The 23,044-nt window shown below is 40.4% G+C and overlaps 1 protein-coding gene across 1 annotated transcript in view; it reads left to right on the top strand.

Moving 5' to 3' along the window:
- Nucleotides 1-3,010: 3,010 nt before the first annotated feature.
- NXPH1 (neurexophilin 1) overlaps nt 3,011-23,044 on the top strand; it is a 174,826-nt gene continuing 154,792 nt past the window's right edge. Inside the window, exons 1-2 of the mRNA XM_052801397.1 lie at nt 3,011-3,088; nt 8,368-8,591. Coding sequence (XP_052657357.1) covers nt 8,574-8,591 — 18 coding nt within the window. The 5' untranslated portion in view covers nt 3,011-3,088; nt 8,368-8,573. The remainder of the gene's footprint in view (nt 3,089-8,367; nt 8,592-23,044) is intronic.

The following is a 23,044-nucleotide window of genomic DNA, read 5'->3' as shown; positions in this document are numbered from 1 at the left end:
TAAATCTTTTGCAGGACTGAGGTTTTAAGGCTTGGTCTAGTACACTATAGTCTGATTTTTATCAGAAGTGAATCAACCTCCCTACAATTCTGGATGTTTATTCTTCTTTTTCTTACACTATTTGAAGTTCTTTCAAACAGGTTCGGTGCAGTTTCCTAAAGAAAGGAGGCTAATGAAATCATTGCTGGATTAATATGTGTGTGGATACACGTGTGTTTTACCGTTCCCTTCTCTCATCTCCTTATAACCACTGAATTTCTTGGCCTATTCCAGCCAGTCTGAGAGAAAAACAGTAGTCTCAAAGATAAATTTCCAAACACTTTATGAAATATGTAGCTGGGTGGAGGCAGAAAGAAGTGTCTTCCTCTTGGCCCAAGGAAGGGCTGCAGTGTGAGCTTAGCCCTGATGCTGGAAAACATACCAAAGAACCCAATTATAGGACCCAAATCTGCAGGACATTGTCTATACTGTTGCTTTTTTCTGTTGTCTAATTGGGTTCTAGGAATGACTACAGTTTCTTTTGGAAGGTGTTGGGGTGGTGATGGTAGGTGTTTTCCATTTAGAGACTCCTAATAAAAACAAGACTATTTGAAGTTATTTCAGTCCAGTATGAAGAAATATATCAGCGGACTGTGCGTACAATATTCTAATTTCTGGACATAAATACTTTTATGGGGATGAGAAGTGATAGGGACAAGGAATAAAAAGAGGCAAAGGTAAAATTTGGCTAGGAGAGTTAATTCACAGAATGAAGTTTGGGGTTTGTTTCTTGCTGTGTCGGTTTGTTATTTAGTTCTTTTCATTTAAGAATTTCATAATACTTTATAAAGGTTAATTATATCTCTTATCTTATGCCACAATTCTGACTTCCAGCCTGTCTTCTATTCTGTCAATAAGAAAACTAAAGTACAGGGAGATTAAGTAGATGATTGAAGGCTTGGCTGCACGTCTCTGGTTATATGTCCAGAGCACAGTGCTCTGAACAAGCCTACTTGGGTACCAGAAGCACCACAGTCATTCTAATAAAATGGTCTTTCTGAGATGAAATTACCCTCAGCAAGTGACTTGAAAGTGTAGTATATATTATAGATACATCCTCAGTCAGAATGAGGATAAAGTCTCTGATTCCAGTATTTATACCTTAGGTGACACCCTGGAATTTTGCCATTTATCTAAAAGAAGACCAAATTTCACTTTTAATCTATCAGAATACACTGGTTTATTGTGCTGGCCCCTGGATATAGGCTTTTAAATATGTACAGTATAAGAAACCTAACACAACCCTAACTCCTTCTTTAAAGAAATGTGATATGTGAAGAAGGAATCACATACACTGAAATGGAAACATAAAACAGAAACCATATATTTCACATTTTAATTCTTTTTGGGGTGTGCTAGCACCACAATAACCTAATACAAATTTTAAAACTAATTAGAGCATATTGTTTATTTGTAGGCAGAAGAACCATTCACATTTCTCTTTGAGTTCACTTGGTCTTCTGATTTCCATATACTTCTGAGCACCTACTGAAACACCAGAGAATTAAGTTTTAATATCAGGCAAACATATTCATGTCCATTAAAGCAAAACTGTATACACTAGTCTCTTTATGGATTCCTTTAAAGTGGGAGCTTTAAAAATTCCTAACAAGAAGACTAGAAAACAAGAAGGATATCAACGTATCACTTAGAAGAAAGATTTTCTTTTCCAAATTCATATAAGGAAGTGGCATTTATAATTGTTAATCTTTTATTTCCCTTCCCCCTAACTAAATTCAGTCATCTATTTAACTCACACTTCAGGATTTGCATTTAAGCTTGATGGTAATAATAATCAAGTGAGATAGATTAAATTAATATTCTTGCAGATACAATTAGTTTAATAACTGCCATTTCCATTCCCTTTTTATCTGCATTATCACAATTTGATAACATACTACAGTAAACCAGTGCCTCAATGAACTTCTCTCTGTGCCCAGCATGGAGAGATTAGGATTTCTAATTTTATTGCTCAGATTGTCATATCTTGCCTTATATAGCACCTTTTATTGCAAAAGGAAACCAGATGCTTTGATATAAAAAGGAATGGCATTTCTCAGAGTTGATATGTATGTACTTCTGGGGTGGACCAGAGACCTTTATCACAGCCACCAGCAGTATCATACAACCATTAAAAGAGAATGCCCAGAGAAACTGGATCGGGATGTAATAGATTTGCTGGGATCTCGGGGCTTCCAGGACACACAGGACATACTCAAATGCAGATACATGAATACTCATGTATATTCAGGGGTTTTGATACTTATACACCCTCACTGAGAGCTGCTCTGCTTTTATAGCCTGAGTATTTGGGCTTTAGGTGGATAGAATACAGATGGTATGCAGAGGACAAATCTATTTTTTAACCTAGGGCCACTGAGCAGGACCATGAGGCTCCTATTGCAACCATTGCCAACAAACTGCAGCCTCCATGCATTCTCTGTGCTGGAGTTACTGGATTCAAGTGAGGACATGTCCCACACTCTTCAAGATGATCTGTATTAGGTGTCACGAAGAGCTTTTCTGTGATATCTTTTATATTTCTCAGTGCAAACCGAACACCAGTTATATACATATGTATATACCTTTATTTTGGGTTTCTTTGTGTGTTTGTTTGTTTTGGTTTTTTTTCCCCTTGCATAACTGATTTCTATCTTTCCCATCCAGTTTCTGCAGGATGTGAGGACCCAACTAGGATGTCCTTCTCAGCAGAAAGGACAGATATCTGTGGGAGTTGTGCAGTAGTAATTGTGTTGGGTCAGCAATCTATTAACACTGGCAGTTTAAGCCACCGTGTCCGCAATTGTCCTCTGTATGTTTACAGAAAAGATTAATATATACACATACAAACCTTTCAAGCCCATGTGTGGGCTGGTTAATAGTTTACCAAGTGTTATCAGCTAGCTTAGTCCTCCCGCTTATCCTTGCTCCTGCTGCCGAGTGTGCCTGGAGCAATTTTTAGTGGAAGGGTTATTCATTATGTGAATAGCTAGTGCTTTGGTCCTCAGGGCCATTCCAGGTGCACTAGAAGGGAACAAGCCATTTGAGGGTAAGAATTTCAATCCCTCACTCCATCCCAGACTTCTGCATGACCTTGGTCAATTCTTTTATACCTGGCTTTTCATGTATAGTCAGGCTCAGATCTGAAGACTGGCTCTGGGAGCGGAGTTGACAAATCTGAGTTAGGCACAAAATGTATGGGGAAATTTAAGCCCCTCAGATGGGGATTCCTTTTGTTTATGCCTCCATGTCAACTCATTAGAACAGATAATTAAATCCTTTTCTTCTTTGAAGGTACAGAGAAAGGATAGGGAGAGCAGTAGTGCCCATCTTTTATATAGTGGTTGAGAGGTGAAAGCTTTCCATCAGGGAGTAGAAGACCAGGGTAAACACATTTTGTAGGTGTTTATAACTCTTTGTCTTGACAAAGCATAGCCAAGACCCCAAATAAGTGGGAAAGTAAAATTCATATAGAAGGCTGAACACACTGTGGTTTTCTTGTCATTAATTTCAATAGTTTTTCGTATGAGCACAATGTCACAATTTATTACTTTTGGTGTAAATAGGCTTTTTTTATTCAGCAGTAAGAGGGAGGGGGCATACAAAAATTACATACAAAAGCATTACTTTTTATACTAATATGATTCCAGAAACATTTGAATGTTGCTGTGCTCGTACACTCTTCTGAAATAGCTTTTGTTTCATCAGGGCTCAGAAGAAGAGCTCTCCTGAGGTAGCTCTGACAGGCTATTTAACTCTGCAGAGCTCTGTGACAGCTGAAGCTAAACACATTCAGCCTTTGCAAAAGAGCTTGAGCATACCAATAATGAAAGAAATGGAAAACAAAGAAGATTTGTAGATTTAAAAAAAAAAATCCACCCTTTAGGATTTTTTTAAAGGATCATTAATATCGTGGTTAAGGTTTCTCAGGACTTCTTGGTCTTTCTCTGCCAGACCCTCTTTCCTGTTTTAGGGGTTTTTTGTTCCTACTTTTGTTAGAGAGTTGCTTGTAAAATCCATTTTTAAGTATCTCCTCCTCCTGTCCTTCCTCTGTGTTGTTTCTATTCTCCATCCCTTCTTTAATTTGATGCTTGAAATTATTAAGAGTTAATGGCTCAGGCAGTGACTTGTGTTATTTTGCTGGGGAGAAGCCGTGCAAGGCCCTGAGGACTCATTTCTCTCTCTCAGGCAGGGTCTCTTTTTGCATAAATTTATTCCATGTTGAAAATAACAGCCATAAACAGAGTTCATAAATTAATGAGAATTCATAAGTCTACTGAAAAATATTCTCTAGGCCATCACACAAGACCAAAAATTAGAATATGAAGAGTTTTCAAATCTCTCTGCAAATTGGTGATTGACCCCAGAATAAACACCAGGAATCTCTATTACTGGCTCCCTTCAGGATCAAATACCACACTTATTTGCTAAAATAAGTTCTATGAATACATCTTGACTTTACATGTGTTTCAAAACTTTAAGAAATAAAAATATTCAAGCTTGAGAGAAAAAATAATATAACAGAATTACATTGGACACTGAATTTCTGTTGTCCTAACAGTGTGTGGCTTAGACAAGTTACACTGTCCCCAAAAGGTAATAATTTAATATATATCCATTGCTTCACAATGTGTGATCATTCAAGGTAATACAAGTTCACAAAATGAGGAATGGCTTGATTCGTAGCTCAAATTTTTCCTGAAGAGGTTTAAAACCATATGCTCCTCTCATTTGACCCCATGTGAACCTATTGATCTATATGTAGCCTTCTTTGAGCCTTAGTGGCCTGAGAACATCAAGTGAGTCAATATGAAATTTATTTTGATTTGGATGACACTCTTTGGGGACTTGGCTAAATGAATTTCCTATGTATTTGACATGGCCTAAGAGGAAGAATATTTGGACACTTATTGTGGATCATCTAGTGCAAGGTAACTACTTACATGTCGTAACTTGATCGTAGACCTGAGCTTTTTGATTTGGAAACAATCACAGACCTCACTGAAATTACTGGGCGTGACAATCACTGTCTCTTAAGGTAAATGAGAACAGTTAAGTGACAGCAGGTATTAAGCAGCAACTGACACAATGGGATTGCTACTATGAACACTGACAGCAGATCCCAGCAGCCCCAAATTTCTAGAAAGCAGTCTCAGAGCCTAAGGATCTAATGAATAGAGCAGACAATCAGCAGCCAGGAGAAAAACAAGCAGAAAGGACCAGAAAAACAGGAGACTGATATGTGTGGCATGACTGAAGGAAAGCCAAAGGGGAAAAAAGCAGCTTTTGGGGCAGAATGATTGTTAAAAAGACAGATTTAGAATGCTGAAAGAAAAAAAAAAATTACATTCTATTGCTTGTTCCTGCTGTATCAGAGATTTATGCTTGTTGCTGGTAAAGAAAATGGGTTGTACCAGAACAATCACAGACTCTGTCATCAATTTATCCCCCTAACGAAACAATTGAGAAAACCCCAAATATCTGGTTAACTACTTGGATAAGAAGAATAAGGATATAAAAGAGAGAACAATATTTCCAGCTGTGGAATTTGCTAGATAGGCAGTGAAGTGTGTTGTTCAGCTGAGTTTTGCATAAGAAATACATTTATGTTGCATTTCTAATGCAAATTGCCTGTATTTTACATGGACAGAATGAATCCTTGCTGGCTTGATCTTCAGCTTTTCAAATCAATAGAAAGACTAATGTATTTTCAATAGACTTTGGAGCAGGCCCTTCCTCCCATGCACTCAAAATGACTTACAATCAATTTATGGCAAGAATCCACTTCAGAAAGCCTGAAAACTACGAATATGCAGTTTCATGGGGAAGCTAGCATCAGTCGCCTAAAAATAGACTCAATTTCAATATACTGATCCAGATGCCCGCCTGTGAAGAATTTACTCCCTGTGCATATGCTATCTAGCTTTTAGTGGTTTGAACAAAAGAGGCAGAAGACTATGTTTAAGGAAGAGATGACAAGTGCCTCTTTTTATCAAATGTTCTCTGCACCAAAATGGAAATACTCGAGTTCATTTTGATGACATGTTATTTCTTCCCCCCCAGTAACTTGTCAGGCGACTGATACCAGAATTGTTACAGAGAAATGGATCAGCCAGTTACATTCATACAGATGGGTCTGTAAAGAAACTTTTTATATGGTCTGTTCTAATGCAGTGGCGCTTTTTTTTTTTTTTTTTCCCTGGCTATATCTGTCCTTTAGGATTTGGGAGTATTTTGCAGCTCCTGGCTGTGGAGGCACCCACCAGCAGTGTCCCAGCTCCTTGTTGAGCTAAAACTTAGGAGAAATACCCACCTCCCTTTGTGCCTCAGTGTCCATGCAAAAAAAAATATTCACATGCACTGTCTGGAAGGGGGGACACAGTTTACATGAGGAGGTCTCCCAGTCTCAACAAGTAGGGGATGAGGAGAAATGTTTTGCAGAGTTCCCGTCCCCAGTAATATAGATATAGACTCATAACACTAAATTGGGGAATAGAGCATATATGCTAAAACCCTCAGCATTCCTGGTATTTATAAAGAGGGGAGGACCTGAAAGAGTCAGTGAACAGTGTGGACTAATAGAAAAAGATGGATTAGCAAATCCCAAAAGGCACAGAATATTTTGGAGTTCAAAAGTAGGATAGGAAAAGCTGATTAGGAAAAGAGATGATGTATTGCTCTGAGGAGGCAGATGGGGGAGTAGAGGAAGAACAATGGGCTGTTCAGAGTAGAAAACTACCTGGAGCAGTTTGTGAATAGAAGAGGAGAAAATGGGTGAGGATGAAGGATTAGTATTCTGTTTTAGGAGCTGATAATTTACTGTTGTGCGTCTGACTCCTTGCAATGTGAAATAAGGGACTTCGGGGAGTCCTGATTGGGGTTGAGAGGGGTCATGGGAGTCTTACGTTCTAACAATGCTTTTCTTTGCTGTGTCAGTTAAAACACATCGTATCAAAGCCATGCTATGAACAGCTTGACGGGACATCAGGAAAATTGGTAGAGATACTGATTAAAAGGTCCCTGGCAGATTTAACTATTCCATATTTAGCATTGTAAGAAAATCGCAATCAACCTCATAATGCTTTCCAAAGACCCCAGTTCAGGGATGAACAGGCAAAAGGACAAAAGTCTTGGTGCACAACTTAACTTGGTGTGTTAGTCAGATAGTTAATCCTAAAGCTGTCATGAGACAGAGCAATGCTGGGAATCCTAACCCTACCAAAGCAAACAGCAAAACTCTGGACAGAGTCACCCCCACCATGACTGTAAGAGAGAGTGATGAATTTCATTGTGAAATGCCTGCCATGGGGACTTGGCACCACAGGTACTTTACCAGATTCCCTAGTATCAGTCCTTTAGGAGGCAACTCTGCCCAGCAAGGACGATGTCCAGAATGGTGATGAGAGAGCTGTGAAGGTACCATACACTCACTCAGGTAGCTGACAGTGCAGCCAGTGAGAAAGCTGTACTCTGGAAGCCAATACAGAGACCATTTTATCCCTTACAGATGATAGGAAGACACTTCTCACCTCCTTTTGTTTTGTCGATGGAAACCCAAGATTTCTTAAAAGTATCAACCCAACAAATATAAATCTGAAATATACCCAGACATTTGTATACTACTGCAGAAACTGCCAGCATCCTACTGCTATAGACAGGGATTTCATTGAGTCAGTGGAGAACAGAGCCAGCACCTGGTGTGAATGCACCTGCTAGCAGGGGCTGCCTAGCATGACTTCCTTCCTTTTCTCTCCCTCTGTCTCTGTTTTTAAACTACTCCACACCATCTCCACCAACTGTTGATGAAGTATTTTCACTGTTTACATCCTCGTCCCTCCAGACTGTAGGAGAGGTGCACGAGGAGATTGCTCCCAGCCCACAGACTGGGTGCTCCCTGACATTTGCAAAATCCTGCTGTAGAATTGCAACCTGCAAAGGATAGAAAATGTTGCACCAAGCTGGGGTTTTAGTGGGATTACATCAAAGTGGCAGCTTGGTCTGTGAAAGGAATGGAGACAGATAGAAAAAAAAAAAAATGTTGAGGAAATAACTGTGCATTTATACAAAGTGAGGCTTATTCTGAGTATCCTCTCTTTCATCAGAGTAGAAGAATTTTAACAGTGCTGTTTTTAAGTCAGCAAGAACATAACTGCTAGAGAAGAAATATATTGGAAAAGGAGTGTTCTCCCTATTATTTTTACTCTTATTTTTACATCCCATTGGATCCCTAAATCTGTTGCTTCTAGCCAGTGAATCTTGGCGTATGCTGCCCCACAAATGCATGCTTTGATGCTGATAGTTCAGCTCTGGCCTCCTCTTTTCTTCCAGACCAGATGTTCTACTTCTCCGTGGTAATGGTTAACATGGTGCTACCTCATTATACAACCTCTCTCTGGAAATTATGCCAGTGCTACTTCAGCATCAGCTGAGAGCCATGTAGAATCAATGAGACAGCTGGCGCCCTCCCTGGGGACAGAGTGCTTTACCTTTTGGATTCAAGCAGTCACTGTGAGCTGAGATCCAGGATGCCATGAATGATTTTTCGTAGACAGGTGAGAACAAAAGAGCTTTGAAAACCTACTTCAATAGAATCTGGAGACATGGGGCTCTACTGATTAAAAAAAACAACCCACATACACAGTCCAGTTGCATTTTCATCTTAATTGATTTTTGTAGGAGATGGAGGGGCGAATTCTGTCGAACAAAAGAGTTCATAGAAATCTTTTCTTTACATACCATTAAGTAAGTAGATTTTTGCATGCACAACAGCTGTGTTGTGTTTGCAAAAATCAAATAATTCCCTTATAAAGCTCACAAACTGTAAATTGATCTCTTTAATCTTGTCCACAACATATGCTAATCCTCAAATATCCAGGGAAGAAGAGGATGAGATAATGCAAACAAAATAAACACCTGGTTAATATAAAACATTTGTAAATTAGGGTTTGAGGCCAGCCCGCAGTTAGTATATTTACTTTTTTTGGGGCGGGGGGCGGGGAAGAAAGTTAAGACTTTAAAAGGAGAGTTTAAATAGGAAAAATTTGGGTTTGTTCTGTGAAGTCTCATTAAACTGCAAGTTGGAAAATTGTCCTGAAAATAAATGAGAATAGGCCGCACTTAATTTTCTCCCTACGGTGTGTATACCTACTTTCACAGGAGGTACTTGACAAAACCCATCAAGAATAAAGCAGTCAATTTCTACAAACACTGTATGACTCAAATAGACTGGAGGATTCTCAAAGTAATCCCTAACCTTACTTATGAGACTGCCTGGCTGATTTACAGCATCTAGTTCAGATCATCCTAAGGAGCACTCTGTACATTGTACTACTTTCCCTTACCTCTGACACTGTATTTAATTTAGGATGATAAGGTTAGGGACTGCTCTTTCTTGGTACTTGAAAGTCTCTCAGTCATGTTGGATGCAGCCAGAAACAAGGGTTAATAACAGCAATTATCCTTCCAAGGCAGATGAACCTCCAGTGTAATAACTAGAGATGTTCCTGATGTCTCCCTCTGCCAGGACTCCATGGAATAACATCTAACCATGCCCTGTCTTTGCTAAGTTTGTTGAAATCAATGTTAACACCCAATTTTAAGCACATTCCCTGGTTTCACTGCAAGGGGTTAATTTTTCTTGTATGGCAAGTCTCCAGGTCTGCAAAACTCAATGAAATAGGAATGAAAGTGCAAGGTACCAATGAAAACTAGGCATCTGCCATCGTTTTCATGAGGAATTGCACTGGCTGTGGGACTGCTGACAGAGATCTCTCTGTTTCTTTTTTTTTTTTTTCCTTTGGTATTCAAAGCAAGCACTAGTTTTGCTGAATAGAAAGAAATACAGCTGCGTCACATGTCTTCAAAGTGGCTGCAGGAAAAGACCTGAAAATGCATTAATATGACAGCCATCCTTCACGATCGTTTTTATACATCCTGTAGAGATCATGCCTGGCATAGAGCGCTATTTCCTTTGAAGAAAAGCACCATGGTTGGTTTTTCTTTCCTGTCTGGATTATCTTTCAACTGCTTTTATTTTGCTTAATCAAAACCAACTTTCTCCTCTCAAAAAATGATGAAGGAAACTGAAACCTCAGAAAATGATGATCTTAATTAATTGCATTTCAAATTTGTCAATTCCTTGTAAATACGCAGGTCATCTGTATACCCATGGTGCTTTTTATCTCAATCCTCTTAAAAAAAAAAAAAGGCTTAAACTTCACAACATTCCTGTGAGGCAGGTAATTCTTTTCATAAAAGGATTATTTCACCCTTTACTGAGATACAGGCACCTCCAGGGTGAAAACCGTGGTTGTTTAACTGCCTGTAGCCACACAATACAAGAAGTGATGGGACAGGAAATGAAAACCATCCTATCCAATTTAATTTTAAGGAGAAAATAGATAGGCAGAATGTAAGGTTCACAGCTGTGATTTCACCAGAGTAGAGGAAATAATACACCTTAGAGAAAAGTGGCACAGTATCTTTAGTGACTGCAAGTAGCTGACTCTTGGTTTTACACCTTATCTGGAAGACAGAACCCTCTGCAGGTCATTGCTCCTCACACCGTCCTGCAATATCAACCTGAGAATTAGTGTTAGAGGGGAAAATGCAAGCTACCAAATTACCATTTTCCCTTCCTGAGGAATCTAGACATTCCTTAGAGGTTTGCTATGCAAATACCACCCGGGCATCACTGATGAGTTATGATGGTATCACAGTGCAAGGTGGCAAGATGCAGCAGATGTTTAAAAGTGCCATTGCAGAAAAACACCAGAGGAAATGTTATCTACCAAAAATGTGTATTCCTTTTCCCTAGAGTCTCACAACCCATATCTGCCTGTTTATCCATAGTTCTGTAGTGACTGGAAATGTTTAGATGCCTTAGGATCATCTGGATAATTCTCCCCATCTGGGAATGGGCTTTTGCACTCAAGGTACCACCTGAGGATGGAGAAATGAGAAATTACACTTTACAGCCCCAAAGAGGCCCGAAGGTGTAAGCAAAAGTAAAAGCAGCAGCAACGAGGACAAAAATATATAGTTTGGTCATGTTTGATAGAAATAGAAGAAACTGGAAGGAAGGAAGATGAGGATAAAGAGTAAACACTTGCTGCATTCAGGCCGTGCTTGTCTTTTTTGAGAGTTACCGTGAAGGTGCGGCCGCAGAGCAATTACTTGGTGTGGCTAAAGAGAGAAATAGCTGTGGCCATGGGCAGAGCCTGTCTGATGAGGAGGGCTGGATTGGTGGCAATGGGGTGGGATGGGGCAGGGGAGCAGAAGCAACCAAAGAAACCCTGCCCCTGTTACAGCCAGAGGTGTTTGATTTCAAGAAATCAGGATTGCACTCAAGATGTATTTTTGTGAAGGGGAAATGAGGAGGCAGGATATCTTATTCTTATTTGTATACCTGCATCCTTTTCTTCCACTAGATGTGTGTGTGGCTTCTTCAGCTTTGAATGGTATAGCCCTTCAGTAAGTGGTTAAAGCAGTGTTTTGGACACATAAAAAGAAGCATGAAACCCATTTATGGAAACTCAGCTTTGTACCTTTTCTTTATGAATAAGTTTGAAAGAAAACCAAGTGTCTTTTTCTGTAAATTATTTGTCAGGAGCCACAACAGCTACATTCAGAGCTTGAATGACCTCTTTTTCTGCACACCTCTTCTATAAATTGTGCATTTATTTCTGACTTCCCTGGGTAAACCCAAGCAATCTGCTGTACTGTTTATGGGTGGTCTTCATGCTCCCCACATCAAGTTACAGCTATTTCCAAGCATCCCCAGGACATTCTTCTTAGATTAGGAAGTCTGCGGGGCTGCGGGGGACCATGGCGAGGTGTGTGTTGTATCACACATGCAGCTTCTACGTGTTCCCAGTGAGAAAAAATGATTTTAAACAGCACAGTCTGCCTTGCTTTGTGTTGCTAGGGCATAAAGCTGTCAAATGTTCTGCAGTTTAAGGAGGACAACAGCACTGATAACTGTGGAGATTTCAAATACATATTGATTTCTGAGTTACATAGAGAAGAGCCAGTGTTATTTATTTCCTGGTCAAAAGAAGTGGGAGTTGAAATACCCATTGGGTGATGAAAATAAAGACCCCTGAGGATCCAGGCACAAAAACGTTGACCAAGTCAGTCTCTGTGCTGTGGAGGAACATTCAGCTGGAAGCCATGGCAGCAGTGTCCACGGCAGCACCGTCAGCTGCCCTAACCAGGGTCAGTCCTGCAGCAACAGAAAGTGGGGAGGGCTAGATTTGATCCCACTTCAGTGAAGCAAACAGAGCTGGGAGAAGCAATGGCAAACTTGCTTTCCAGTGGTCAGCAGTGAAGGCCTTCCCCTTGCCTACGAAGTGAGAAGCAGATGGAGATGTGCCAGGAGAAGGGGAAGAAAGGGAACGGTTCTGCTAATCTCTGCACAAGAAGGAACAGAGATGTGGCCTTGAAGCAGAGACGATACCATGTTTAAAATGGTGGAGAGTCCAAGATGTACAGTTTTCACAGGACTGCCAAGAGATGAAAGCTAAAGATGTGGAAAATGATGTGTGTTATACATAATTCAATTTCAGTATTATGTACTGGAAAGTAGTGATGATACAGTAACCATGGAAAGGTCTCCGGCAACTGATGGTGTAAAAAAATTAGCTTAGCTGTCTTTCCTTTTATTTCATAAATGCCAAGGTCTATCATACCATTCTCTAATACACAGAATACTTGTTTTGAGTCCATGATCCCCTTGGAGGGGGATACTCAGAATCCAGCAGCTGAGAGAGTGAGGAGGAGTCAGTTTGCATGAGGAACCTAAAATTATTTCAATGGAGTTTTGCAGAATAGACCAAACTGGTCTTACAGATTAGTCAAGTGATGCCTGGACCCAGTGTGAATCAAATCTCACAATTTCTTTGATGTATAGTCCCATCTCCTTCTCTGCTTTCCTACTATGTGAGCTTCTTTATCTTCTACTCTGTCTGGTACTTTGTTTGCTTTCTCTTTAGAGAGAGAGAGAGAGGAAAATGATCTGAGGACTCATTATCCCCAAGGCAACATTGGAATGAAGACAAGGGACATCATTGTTGAAAGACAGTAAAATGATGGGATGTAATGAGAAATACACTCAGGGAATGCCAGCTAATGCTCACAGCCCTCTCAAGATAGTTGCAGCACAGAGCATCTTGCATTTGTCACAACCAATCATCCTGAAATCATTATGGTACTTAACAAACGAAGATTTTATAGCCATGCCTATTTTATTATATGCAAAATAAAGAATGCAGAAAGAAGTACTGCAAAGGCAAAAGAAATTTCTGATTAAGATCAATAAAAAATTCGGAAAGTTAAAATAGGACTGTGGATAACCTGAGATGTCATTTCATATGAGTGTCACTTACTTGAGATAACTAGGACTCCCTTCTAAAACAGGTCTTTTGAAGCATACTGACCAAATATTAGCTTATTTTTGAGTTTTACAGGTCACTTGTTGCTACTTAGTTGTTCCCAGGTAATTGCACACCTACTCAGGGAAGCCAAACAGGTGCCATCATCAGAAGGTGTAATATAGAAGGATGCTGTGATGTGGTAGCCTGAACCCAAAGGGAAAAGACTCAGCAGAGGCGCACTCGGTGTGTTCAGGACAGAACATCTTACATCTATGCAAAGATAACCAAGGGGTATTTCAGATCATTTCTGAATTGGAAGCACCATGGGAAGCAAAGGAATGAAAGCAAAGTACAGAGGTTTCAGTCCTGTGAAGGACAGAGAAGGTCTCACCACCCTTTCAGTACAGCACAGAAGTAGCTAGCTGACACAATTAATACATTTTCTATAAGGTGCAAATAATAGTGACATTTCTGTGTTTTCTTCCTATTATTATTCAGAGCCACACTACCCAGCAGCTGCAGCTTCCAGAGAGTCCAGCTGAGGCTCAGCACTATGAACTAATCTCACTGTACCTTCAGGCATCATTTTAGCTAGCATCGCTTAGCTAAGACAAAAGACTGTCTTCGGAGTCTGGCTCCCCTGTTTTATGTGGGCAGGAACATGCAGGCAAACTTAGACTCACGAAGAGCTACATGACTAAAGGACAGGATCTGCACACATTGAATGAAGCACCTGCTGTTCTGGCAGCCTCTCCTGCAGGATGAAAAAGGAGAGGGGATTGTTTCGGTCAGACTTTGCAGGTCTGTGGTATGAGTAGAAGGAGGCAAGAGAAGAGGGCAATCTGCAGGCTCCCCTAGACAGTCTGTGTATCCTCTCCCCCAGTCAACATTTTGCTTGCTGGCAGTTCCTCTCCCTTGTCCCTTCCCCACTCATCTGCTCACACAGCTGCTTAGTTGAGCTAACCTACCAATGCCTCACATTTTTACCACTGAGGTATCTAGGAGGCAATACTGCCATTTGCACAACTTTGCTTATTCCAAAGACATTTACAGTGTTTTTCTCTTAGTACTTACTACTCTTTTTTACTCTTTTACTTTCTTACTCTTACTGTCTTACTGCTTACTACTCTTGCTCTTCTCTTTGATTAGAATTGAAGAGAAATTCAGGCAGACCCCTCAGTAGCAGCCCCTGTAACAAGATTTTGGACTACATCTGAACTCATGCAGTCACCTGCCAGCTCCCTGAGACTTTCTTCATTAACCTGGCATACCTTCTTTCCATGGTTTCGCAGAATGACCCACTCCAAGCCAACATCTCTCCTCACTACTGGCATCATTGGAGACATACTGCACACCCAGCCACATCTTTTGCTAAGCCACACACACCCTCTCACAGGCTGGCCTACCAGTAGTGGTGGGCAAATAACTTGTGTTCTTGGGAACACTGAACAAACTCTTGCCCCTTGATTTCTTGCAGCTCTTTCTTGATGGCTGCTTTTGCAGTGTGCTCTGATGAACAGGTAACATTTTTATAAGGCCATACAGTGGCAGACACTTTCCTACCACTCAGTAGTTCTTTAAGCAGTTTGGCAGCAATTCCATACATGCTCTAGTCTTTTAATTTACTCTTTTTTTCCCTGTTTCTCCTTGAGTAATGTCACTTTCATACAGTCTTTCACTAGCAGCTCGTCTAGCATCAGCTGATACACAGTAGTACAGTATTTCCATTTTCAAGAACCTGTTGCTGTACATAATAGGAATCCTTTCATCACACAGCATTCTCTTTCATCTTTGTCAGTCACTGATTCCAGTCCAGTGACCTTTTCACTTCCCTTTACAATGAGCCTGTTTACAATCATTAACCATTTCTTGCTTTCATCTCACTTGCCTCGTCCATTTCCAATCTCTTCCCTTGCAAGGACAATGTCACATCACATCTCATCACTGCGTTGTTACCTCTTTATTTGGAACTGGTCTTGTATCTCTTTTTTTTCTTTTCCTTTCACCCCTACACAGTGGTACCTACAGTAGGATCACTGGGAAATTCAGAATTTTGGCACTTCATCTCCCGGTGGAAGAAAGCACAAAGTTAAGACGAGTGAAGCTCAGCCAACATCATGCTGCCGCTGCAGATTATTACAGTATTTGATCCAGTGAGATTCTTTCAAATTCTTTTGCAATGGTCTCTCAAACATGTAAGTTCAATTTTATGTAAGTGCTAAATACAGCTGTGACTTCTTACTTTTCCTTTCAGTCATAAGCTGTATGTCACACATTCCTGTGTGGCAAAAAGGAGATTTCTGATTGAAGAGTAGCTCAGCATGTTGTTCCTGTAATTAACACAGGAGAAAACTCAAATCTTGGTTCAGAAATGCTTGAATGCCTTCAAACACAGGGATGTTCTGACAGCTGGGTATCCAGTGGGAATTTTGGATAAGAAATAGATACAAATGGAGTCATTTTTCTTCAGGCCTTTGCTAATGAGGGCAATGGGTGAGTGAAGCGGGCAGCATATAACTCAGCCAAATGGTACACAGTTCTTTTATTTATAATTTTGCTTATTGGCAGCAGTAAAACTTGGAGGGAATGTTGCCAGCAAAGCTACACAGTGAATGTTAATCTATTAATCTATTGATCTATTATTCTTCTTCTAGAAGAGGCCAAATGCTACATAAATTTGAGTTGCTGCTCCACCACACTCATTTTTGCCATATTCAGACTGTTTGTCATGGCATCCATTTATTTTGATGCCTACTAGGGCATCTCAGTCTAAGAGAGTGATGAAGGACCCAAGACAGAAATCCAGAAGTTGGGGACTTCCAGGTACTGGTTTGCTGCACAGTCAAAGGTGGCATCTAGAGTAGGTGTATGACTACACTACTCATCCACTTAAATCTTTGTGTTAAACACTGAAAGGGAAATTGTTTTGCCTGGAATTAGAATGGCAAAGGTATTCCTGAAGTCTTTGAGCATTGTATTATTAATTTATTTTTAACTGGGTGGCTGAGGTGTGCTTCTCAGCAGAATAGATCACTATCCCAGGGAGCTTATAAAAATGCTGCTTGTTTACATAAAGCAGCATGTGAACAATTCCTCTGCTGAAAGCACCTTGGCTGTGTTTGAAAATAACTCCTTCTCCCTGACAGTAAATGTTCCTCGTTCATTCCGTATATACATGTGGTGATATTATGTAGATGCCTGTATCTGAGCAAGAGCTTTACATTATCCCTTAGCTGGTGACTGCTTAATATTTGTATTGGAGAAAAAGCAAAAGACTTTGAAGTTTGACCTTCAAAGTGATTTTAGATTGGAATTTCAGGCCTTTTTTTTTTTTTTTTTTTTTACAAAACAGCTTCTGATTTTGACCATTAAGTAATTTGGACTTAAGGTTAGGATTCTGGTGTCTGGATGATGTATCTGGAAGGAAAGTCAGGCAAGGGGTTGCCTAGGTATCACCATCTAAAATCCATGATTAATGATTCCAGCAAGTTAGAGGACACAAGAAATGGGTTTCATTCTCTCTAACTTTAGTTGTGTGAAAAATAGGATCTAATCTATGTCGGCCCCCCTTCTTCACCCAATGGAGAAAGATGGCATCTTCAAAACTAAAGTAGGTGCCTAATTAGTGCCAAGAAGCTAAATCAAATATCGAAGTGCTCTGAAGCTTCATGTTTGAGTTAGGCGAGATGAATTGCCCTCTGGAATTTCCTGCCCTGGTCCTTTGACTGTGAAGCCTAGATGGCTAGCTAAGTCCGTGTTATGGATTCACGCACACTCAAATCCAACAGCTGTTAAAGCTCAGATTTATTCTTCAGTAAAAAGTCAGTTAGAACTCCAGTAACAGTAGTGAACTACAGGCTCAATGGTGTAAGGGGAATTAGTACTACACAGGCGACTTAAGAATCCTTGAGATTTAAAAGTGATGGCTCAAAATGCGCATACCACTCACCTAAAAGCTGAGGGCTTTCTCCCTCAAGGAGTTACCTCGGGTGGTGCCCCGACCCAAGAGGGAGTCCCCGACTGCAGACCCGCTGCTCCGAGGAGGACTGGTTCCAACATGTCCTCTGGCAGGACCCCGTTTATACCCTTGTTGAATCCGATCTGTGGTCATTTTAATCCCTATTGGTCAAGAAGGTCACCTCGGTGTACCTGGCACCTCTCGATTGGCCAGTTCAAATTTCAACCTGCGGCCTCTAGGGTTTAGGGTTTTTTTCCTTCCCCTTCTCCCTGCCTGGAGAAGTTTCGTTTCCTGCTGGAGGGATGGGGGGTGGGGGGAAGTGTACTGCCACAGTCCACAGGCCAAAGTTTGATGGTTACACTTAAGTGTGTACAGAAGAATCCCTGTCAGAAATGATAGCTATGAAAATACTGCCAAACTAGATCAATTTTGTATGTTTGGCTCTCCGTACTGATAACAGTATTTAAGAGTGAGGGATCAACTAAACAGTCCCTCTGAGAGTAAGTGCTCCTGGTTCATGCCCAAAGTGCACAGGGGGATGTGAAGTACATGAAGCATTTTACTTTGTGTCACAAGCTCAGCAAAACCTTTGGAAATTTCATCCATAGCAGCCTCTGTTGGCATAATGATGCACCAGGTTAGTTGCTGTCAACAAGTACAAACCATGGTTTAACCTTAAGGCTGGAGCTAGTCATAGCTTTATGTTGAATAAACTAGAGTTTGTTTTTCTATTGAGGTTAGATTATATTCAAGCCCTTACATTTTCCAGCTTGCAATTCCCTTGCATAACAAAACTTCTCCGCTTCAGTTATTGTTGTAAGAATGAGTTATTTAATATTTGTGAATCTCTGTACATGCTGAATATTAAAACATATGAACACCTCACACAGTTGAGAGTGAAGCACTGTGCATTATATAATTCTGTATTTAAGATCTGTTAAAGTACTGTCATATCATAGACATAAACAGGCTGAAAAGTCTGTCAGTTGTGGCTGCAGCTACATCCTGAAGGCTACATTATTCAGCAAATCGTTTCTGCAGATGATTCCATGTTTTCCTTAAATAACCCTTAATCCAAAGTCTAGATTCAATTTTGTTCATAGCACATTTGCCCAGTCAGCAGGGTTCTAGAAGGATGCCCAGCCTTCCTTTGGTGAGGACACACCAGAGACAATCTGAGATATGAAAGATTCCCTTTTGGGCTTACAGATTGGTCCATGCAGTGTCGTGAAGAGACGAAAACATTCACTGCAGAAACTACAGCATCTGGGTAGAGCAAATAATGTGAAATCAATTTTGGTCGGGAATCTTATGTTTTACAGCACCTCAGGAAAAGTTGATGTAATTTGTCCACACATGGACCATTTTGTAGTGAAGATGTCTGCAGACACACAGTTTCAGGTATCAGTCACCTTACATAGCTGTACATGCCTATATCTGCCAGACACAGCTGGTCACATACCTGCAGGAATACAAGCTGTGACTCTGAAAACATTTAATTGTGTGCCTAACTTAAAGAGTGCTAATAATACCATTGATGCATGGTACTGCTTAAGTGAACAGAATTAAAGCAGGTGCTTAAAGCCCCTAGATTAAATAGGGATCTAAAAAACTTATCTCTTCACACATAGTTGTACTAAAGAATTACATGTTCTGAGTGAGTCTGCAGAAACATCCCAGAACTGCCCACCAGCATTGCCCGCGGGGTCACAACAAACCCCACAGGGACAGCGAGCAACTTTTAGGTAGAAATCTTCAAAACCAAAGTGCTGCTATCAGCCTGTCTCCCCAGATAGATTATCACTAATTTTAAAATGAATTATATTACTTTTCCAGCTCTCCATAAATGGACTGATATGGTTTTGGTTCTGGGGAGCTGAGCTGTGTGTCAGCTGTGTACATTACTGAAGACTAATCACTGCACACAAAATTATAACACACAATTAAACTTTGAATGTGGTAGTAAAGTGATTAGGTTGGTTTGGGGTTTTTGTCTGTTTTGGAATGCTGTTTTATTTTCGTAGTGCTCTCCTCTGCTCCTGTATTTCTTCTTTTCTTTGCAACAGCGCCTTTTGGGATAAGGCCTGAATCCTGTTGTAGTGGATCTTCTCTTACACACTTTGCATTACCAATTTCCTGCTTCACTGCTCCTCCACTATGAGACAAGCTTTAAGATTTAGTGATCATATAGCAGAGTTAAATAACAGCACTTCCATTTCCTTTTGCAAAAATTGGCATCTCTCTTGCCTTCGTAGAGCCTTAGTCACTGAGATGCACCTAAACAAAAACTGTAACAGAGAAGGGAAAAAGTGGCATCAGAGTTTTTAACAGTGGCTCTTAGGCACCTGTATTTTTAGGAATATAAGAACAAATTGATGCATTTGCATTCAAAGGGGATTTTTTCAGCCACAGCAGTTCAGCAGAAATCACTGGGTTTTTTTGCTCTCCTCTGCTGGGTGGGTGTCATCTGCTTTTTGCAATTCTACTTTACTAGAAGAGGGATGTAGGAGAGTGGTGGTGCCCTTTGTCTCTCCTGTTCTTTTCTGGTAATTCACTGCAGTTTTGTCTTTTTGCCTTTTACTTAGGTTTTAAGCATGGGGAAGCTTTTTATGGCTCCTGGAGACTACTGATTCAATAGATACTTTCTGAGCCAGGCAGCTGCTGTTGGAAGCCTGTCCTTCTGAGGACTGGACTCAGTGATTCAAATGGTTTATTCTAGTCATGTTTTGTGTGTTTTGTGCACCTGTGCTACTGTAATATAAGGATGACTGGACAGATAAGAGATCTGTTTAGCCTGAAAGTCTGCCTCTGACAGTAAGTACTGAAGGAAAGTGTATAAGAACAAAGTTCTCAGTTTCATGTAACTAGCAATTTAAACACTGACTGACCTAGAAGGGTGCAGCTGGGCTATTGTCACTATTTAATAACACCTGATGGCTCTATCCTTCATTAAGCTGTCCCTTTTTCAGTCCTTTCAGATGGGCGACCTGCACATCCTTTGGGCATGAGCTCCAAAATTCACTTACATCCTGACCTTCACTTGCCTTTAAAAATACTACCTTCTCAGTTCACTGGGTGAGCATTTCTTCTTGTACTGAGAGGTGGAGTGCAAAATCATTGCCTGCTTACCTTCTCCACATCATTTTGTGCCTTTGCCATTGGTTTTACTAGCAGAGGAGGTGGTTTGTAGAGGCTTTCCTTATGTGGAAGCTGTAACACAGTCGTGATCTTATCTTTCTCTGCAGCTTTCCTACTTCTGTTAAAGCACTTTGCAGATAGAGTGAGCAGACCAGTGCACAGTCAACAATGGGTATGTAGTAACCATTTGTGAGTGATGTACTCAGGTTTTCTGACCTCTTTGCTCTTTATTTTTTTAAAGATGCTTAAGATCTATTTGTCTACATAATTTCCAATGACTGTTAAGCTGAACTTTCTGCATACCTCTTTCCTGAGTGGAAATAGCTAGTTTAGAGCACATGTTTAAATAAGGGTCTACCATTTAATTTACTGACATTGAACGTCACTTTACATTTTATTACCACTTTATATGCAAGCCACTTTGTAAATTAGATGCCTTTACAACTCTTCACTGCCATCGTCATTTTTTCCTATCCTGAATAATTCTGTATCATCATGGTGTGCAAATCTTGGCACATCACTATGATGATCCTTCCAGACCATTTGCAAATTTGTTGTGCACCGAAAATGCTGGCACAGATCCCTGTGAGCCCCATGGCTAAATCCCTCCATTGTGAAAATTTTGAATTCATAGCAGGACCTCCACCTTCCTCCAGGCAAGCTTAGTATTTTTAAAGACCTTACAAAGAGAGTTTGACAAAACTTCTTAAGAAATCCACATACCCCTACTGCACTGCAGTATCCTTGTTTACATGTTAAACGACTCTTCAAAGAAATGTAGTAGATTTATGAAGCATGGCTTCCCACCAAAAAAGTCATACTGGCCCTTCTCCAACATACCATGTTTATTTCTGAGTCTATAGATTCTGTTCGTTAGTATAGTTTCTACCAGTTTGCCCATGATGAAAAACAGATTTCCTAGGTTCATGTCGACAGCTATTTAAAAAAAATTGTCATCATACTTAACATCTCTGGTCCTGAGACCAGTGTGTGTTTTAAGTTACGAAATGGAGTTGGTTTTTCAGCAGTTTCATACCTGAACTCCTTTAGGAGTCCCGAGTGAACATTATTTAGTCCTGAAACCTGATTTGTTACAACTTATTTTATAATTTGTTCTGAAATCTTTTCTTCTAACATTTCAGTTTGAGACAGATCATCATATTCTTCCTCCATATAAAGCACCTTGGTGCCTGAGCCTCCCTCTGATCCTCCACCATGAACAGTAGTGGAAAAATTCAATAAACATTTCCAGCCTTATCATCTATGAGCATTCCTTTTACATCTTGATCATATATCTGCCTGACTAACTAGCTGGCAGGCTTCCTACTTCTGAGGTGTTTAAAAAAAGCTTTTTATGAAACATTTTTATGCCTTCAGCAAATTGCTCCTGAAAATATTTTGGGCTTCCTTGTGGTTTTCTTTAAACTTGCCAGTTTTTATGATCTTCTTCTCTTTTCCTCACTTGGATGAAACTTCTTTTTTTGTTCTTTTTACTTTTAAAATCTTTCTTCACCCTGTTGTTCACTATAACTGACTTCTAATTTTGTTCCTTTTAAAGTTTTTTGATAGTTGTTACCAGCTTATTAAGAGCCTCTAACATGACATCTTAAAATAATTTCCACACCATACAAAATTTTTTACCCTTTTGCCTGTAACATTTAGATTCCTCTTCCATAGCTTTCTCTTTTTTAGGTAGTTCCCTTTTTGAAGTCAAACACCATTCATGTTAATTCTTTCAACTCTTTTGCTCCTGTGGGCATAGTCACTGTGCATGTAATATAAGGATATATTGTGGCCCTTTTGCAAGCCACTTTGAAGCAGGCTGCTGCTTGGAGCTGAGTCAGTAATGGCTTTTTCTTGTGTGGGCTTTCCAAGCTGCTACGCTATGCAATCATAAGTGGGCAATGTCTACGCTGTTTTCTATGGCGGTCCTGATGATAGGACACAGCAGGTACCTCTGACACCCTTCTGCACAACAGCGGTCCCCCAGGACCTTTGAGCACCTCTAGGAAGGTTCTTCAAACTCTTAACAGCTCACTGACCTGGCTTTATCACACGTATTATATGATCCCATCCTGCCACCGTACTGAAAGGGTCCTGCTTGATTTATCCACCAGTAACTTGCAGCAGAAGGAGGGAATGTCTAAAGTGAATGGAAATTCAGGAGCGGAAGTCTTTCCCCAGGGTATTTAGTCCAATGAGGAGAGAGTTATCATCAAATGCCACACATTTATTCCTTACGACTCCTTACTAAGAAGGCATCCTTGTTTTTTATTTCCCTAGCTATGGCCATGAACAAAGAACAGACCCTCCAAGTTAGTCCTCGAGGGCACTGTGCTTATCAAGAACGTCCCAAAGCTTTGGATGCTCCAGCTCCCAGACCATCTCAGGATACTTTGAAACCAGGCACTTAGCAGTTTGCTCTCAGCTGTCGGTTCTGGAGCTGGGCCTCATGTCATGGACAGGGGTATCTGCTGCCTGTGAAAGGACCGGGCAATTACAGGTACTCTGGGTGTTTGAATCACCTTGGCATGTC

The sequence above is a fragment of the Harpia harpyja genome, chromosome 1 (assembly GCF_026419915.1).
Source record: "Harpia harpyja isolate bHarHar1 chromosome 1, bHarHar1 primary haplotype, whole genome shotgun sequence".
Lineage (NCBI taxonomy): Eukaryota > Metazoa > Chordata > Aves > Accipitriformes > Accipitridae > Harpia > Harpia harpyja.
Note: the sequence above shows the minus strand (reverse complement) of the source record. Positions and strands in the feature narration are given on the sequence as shown.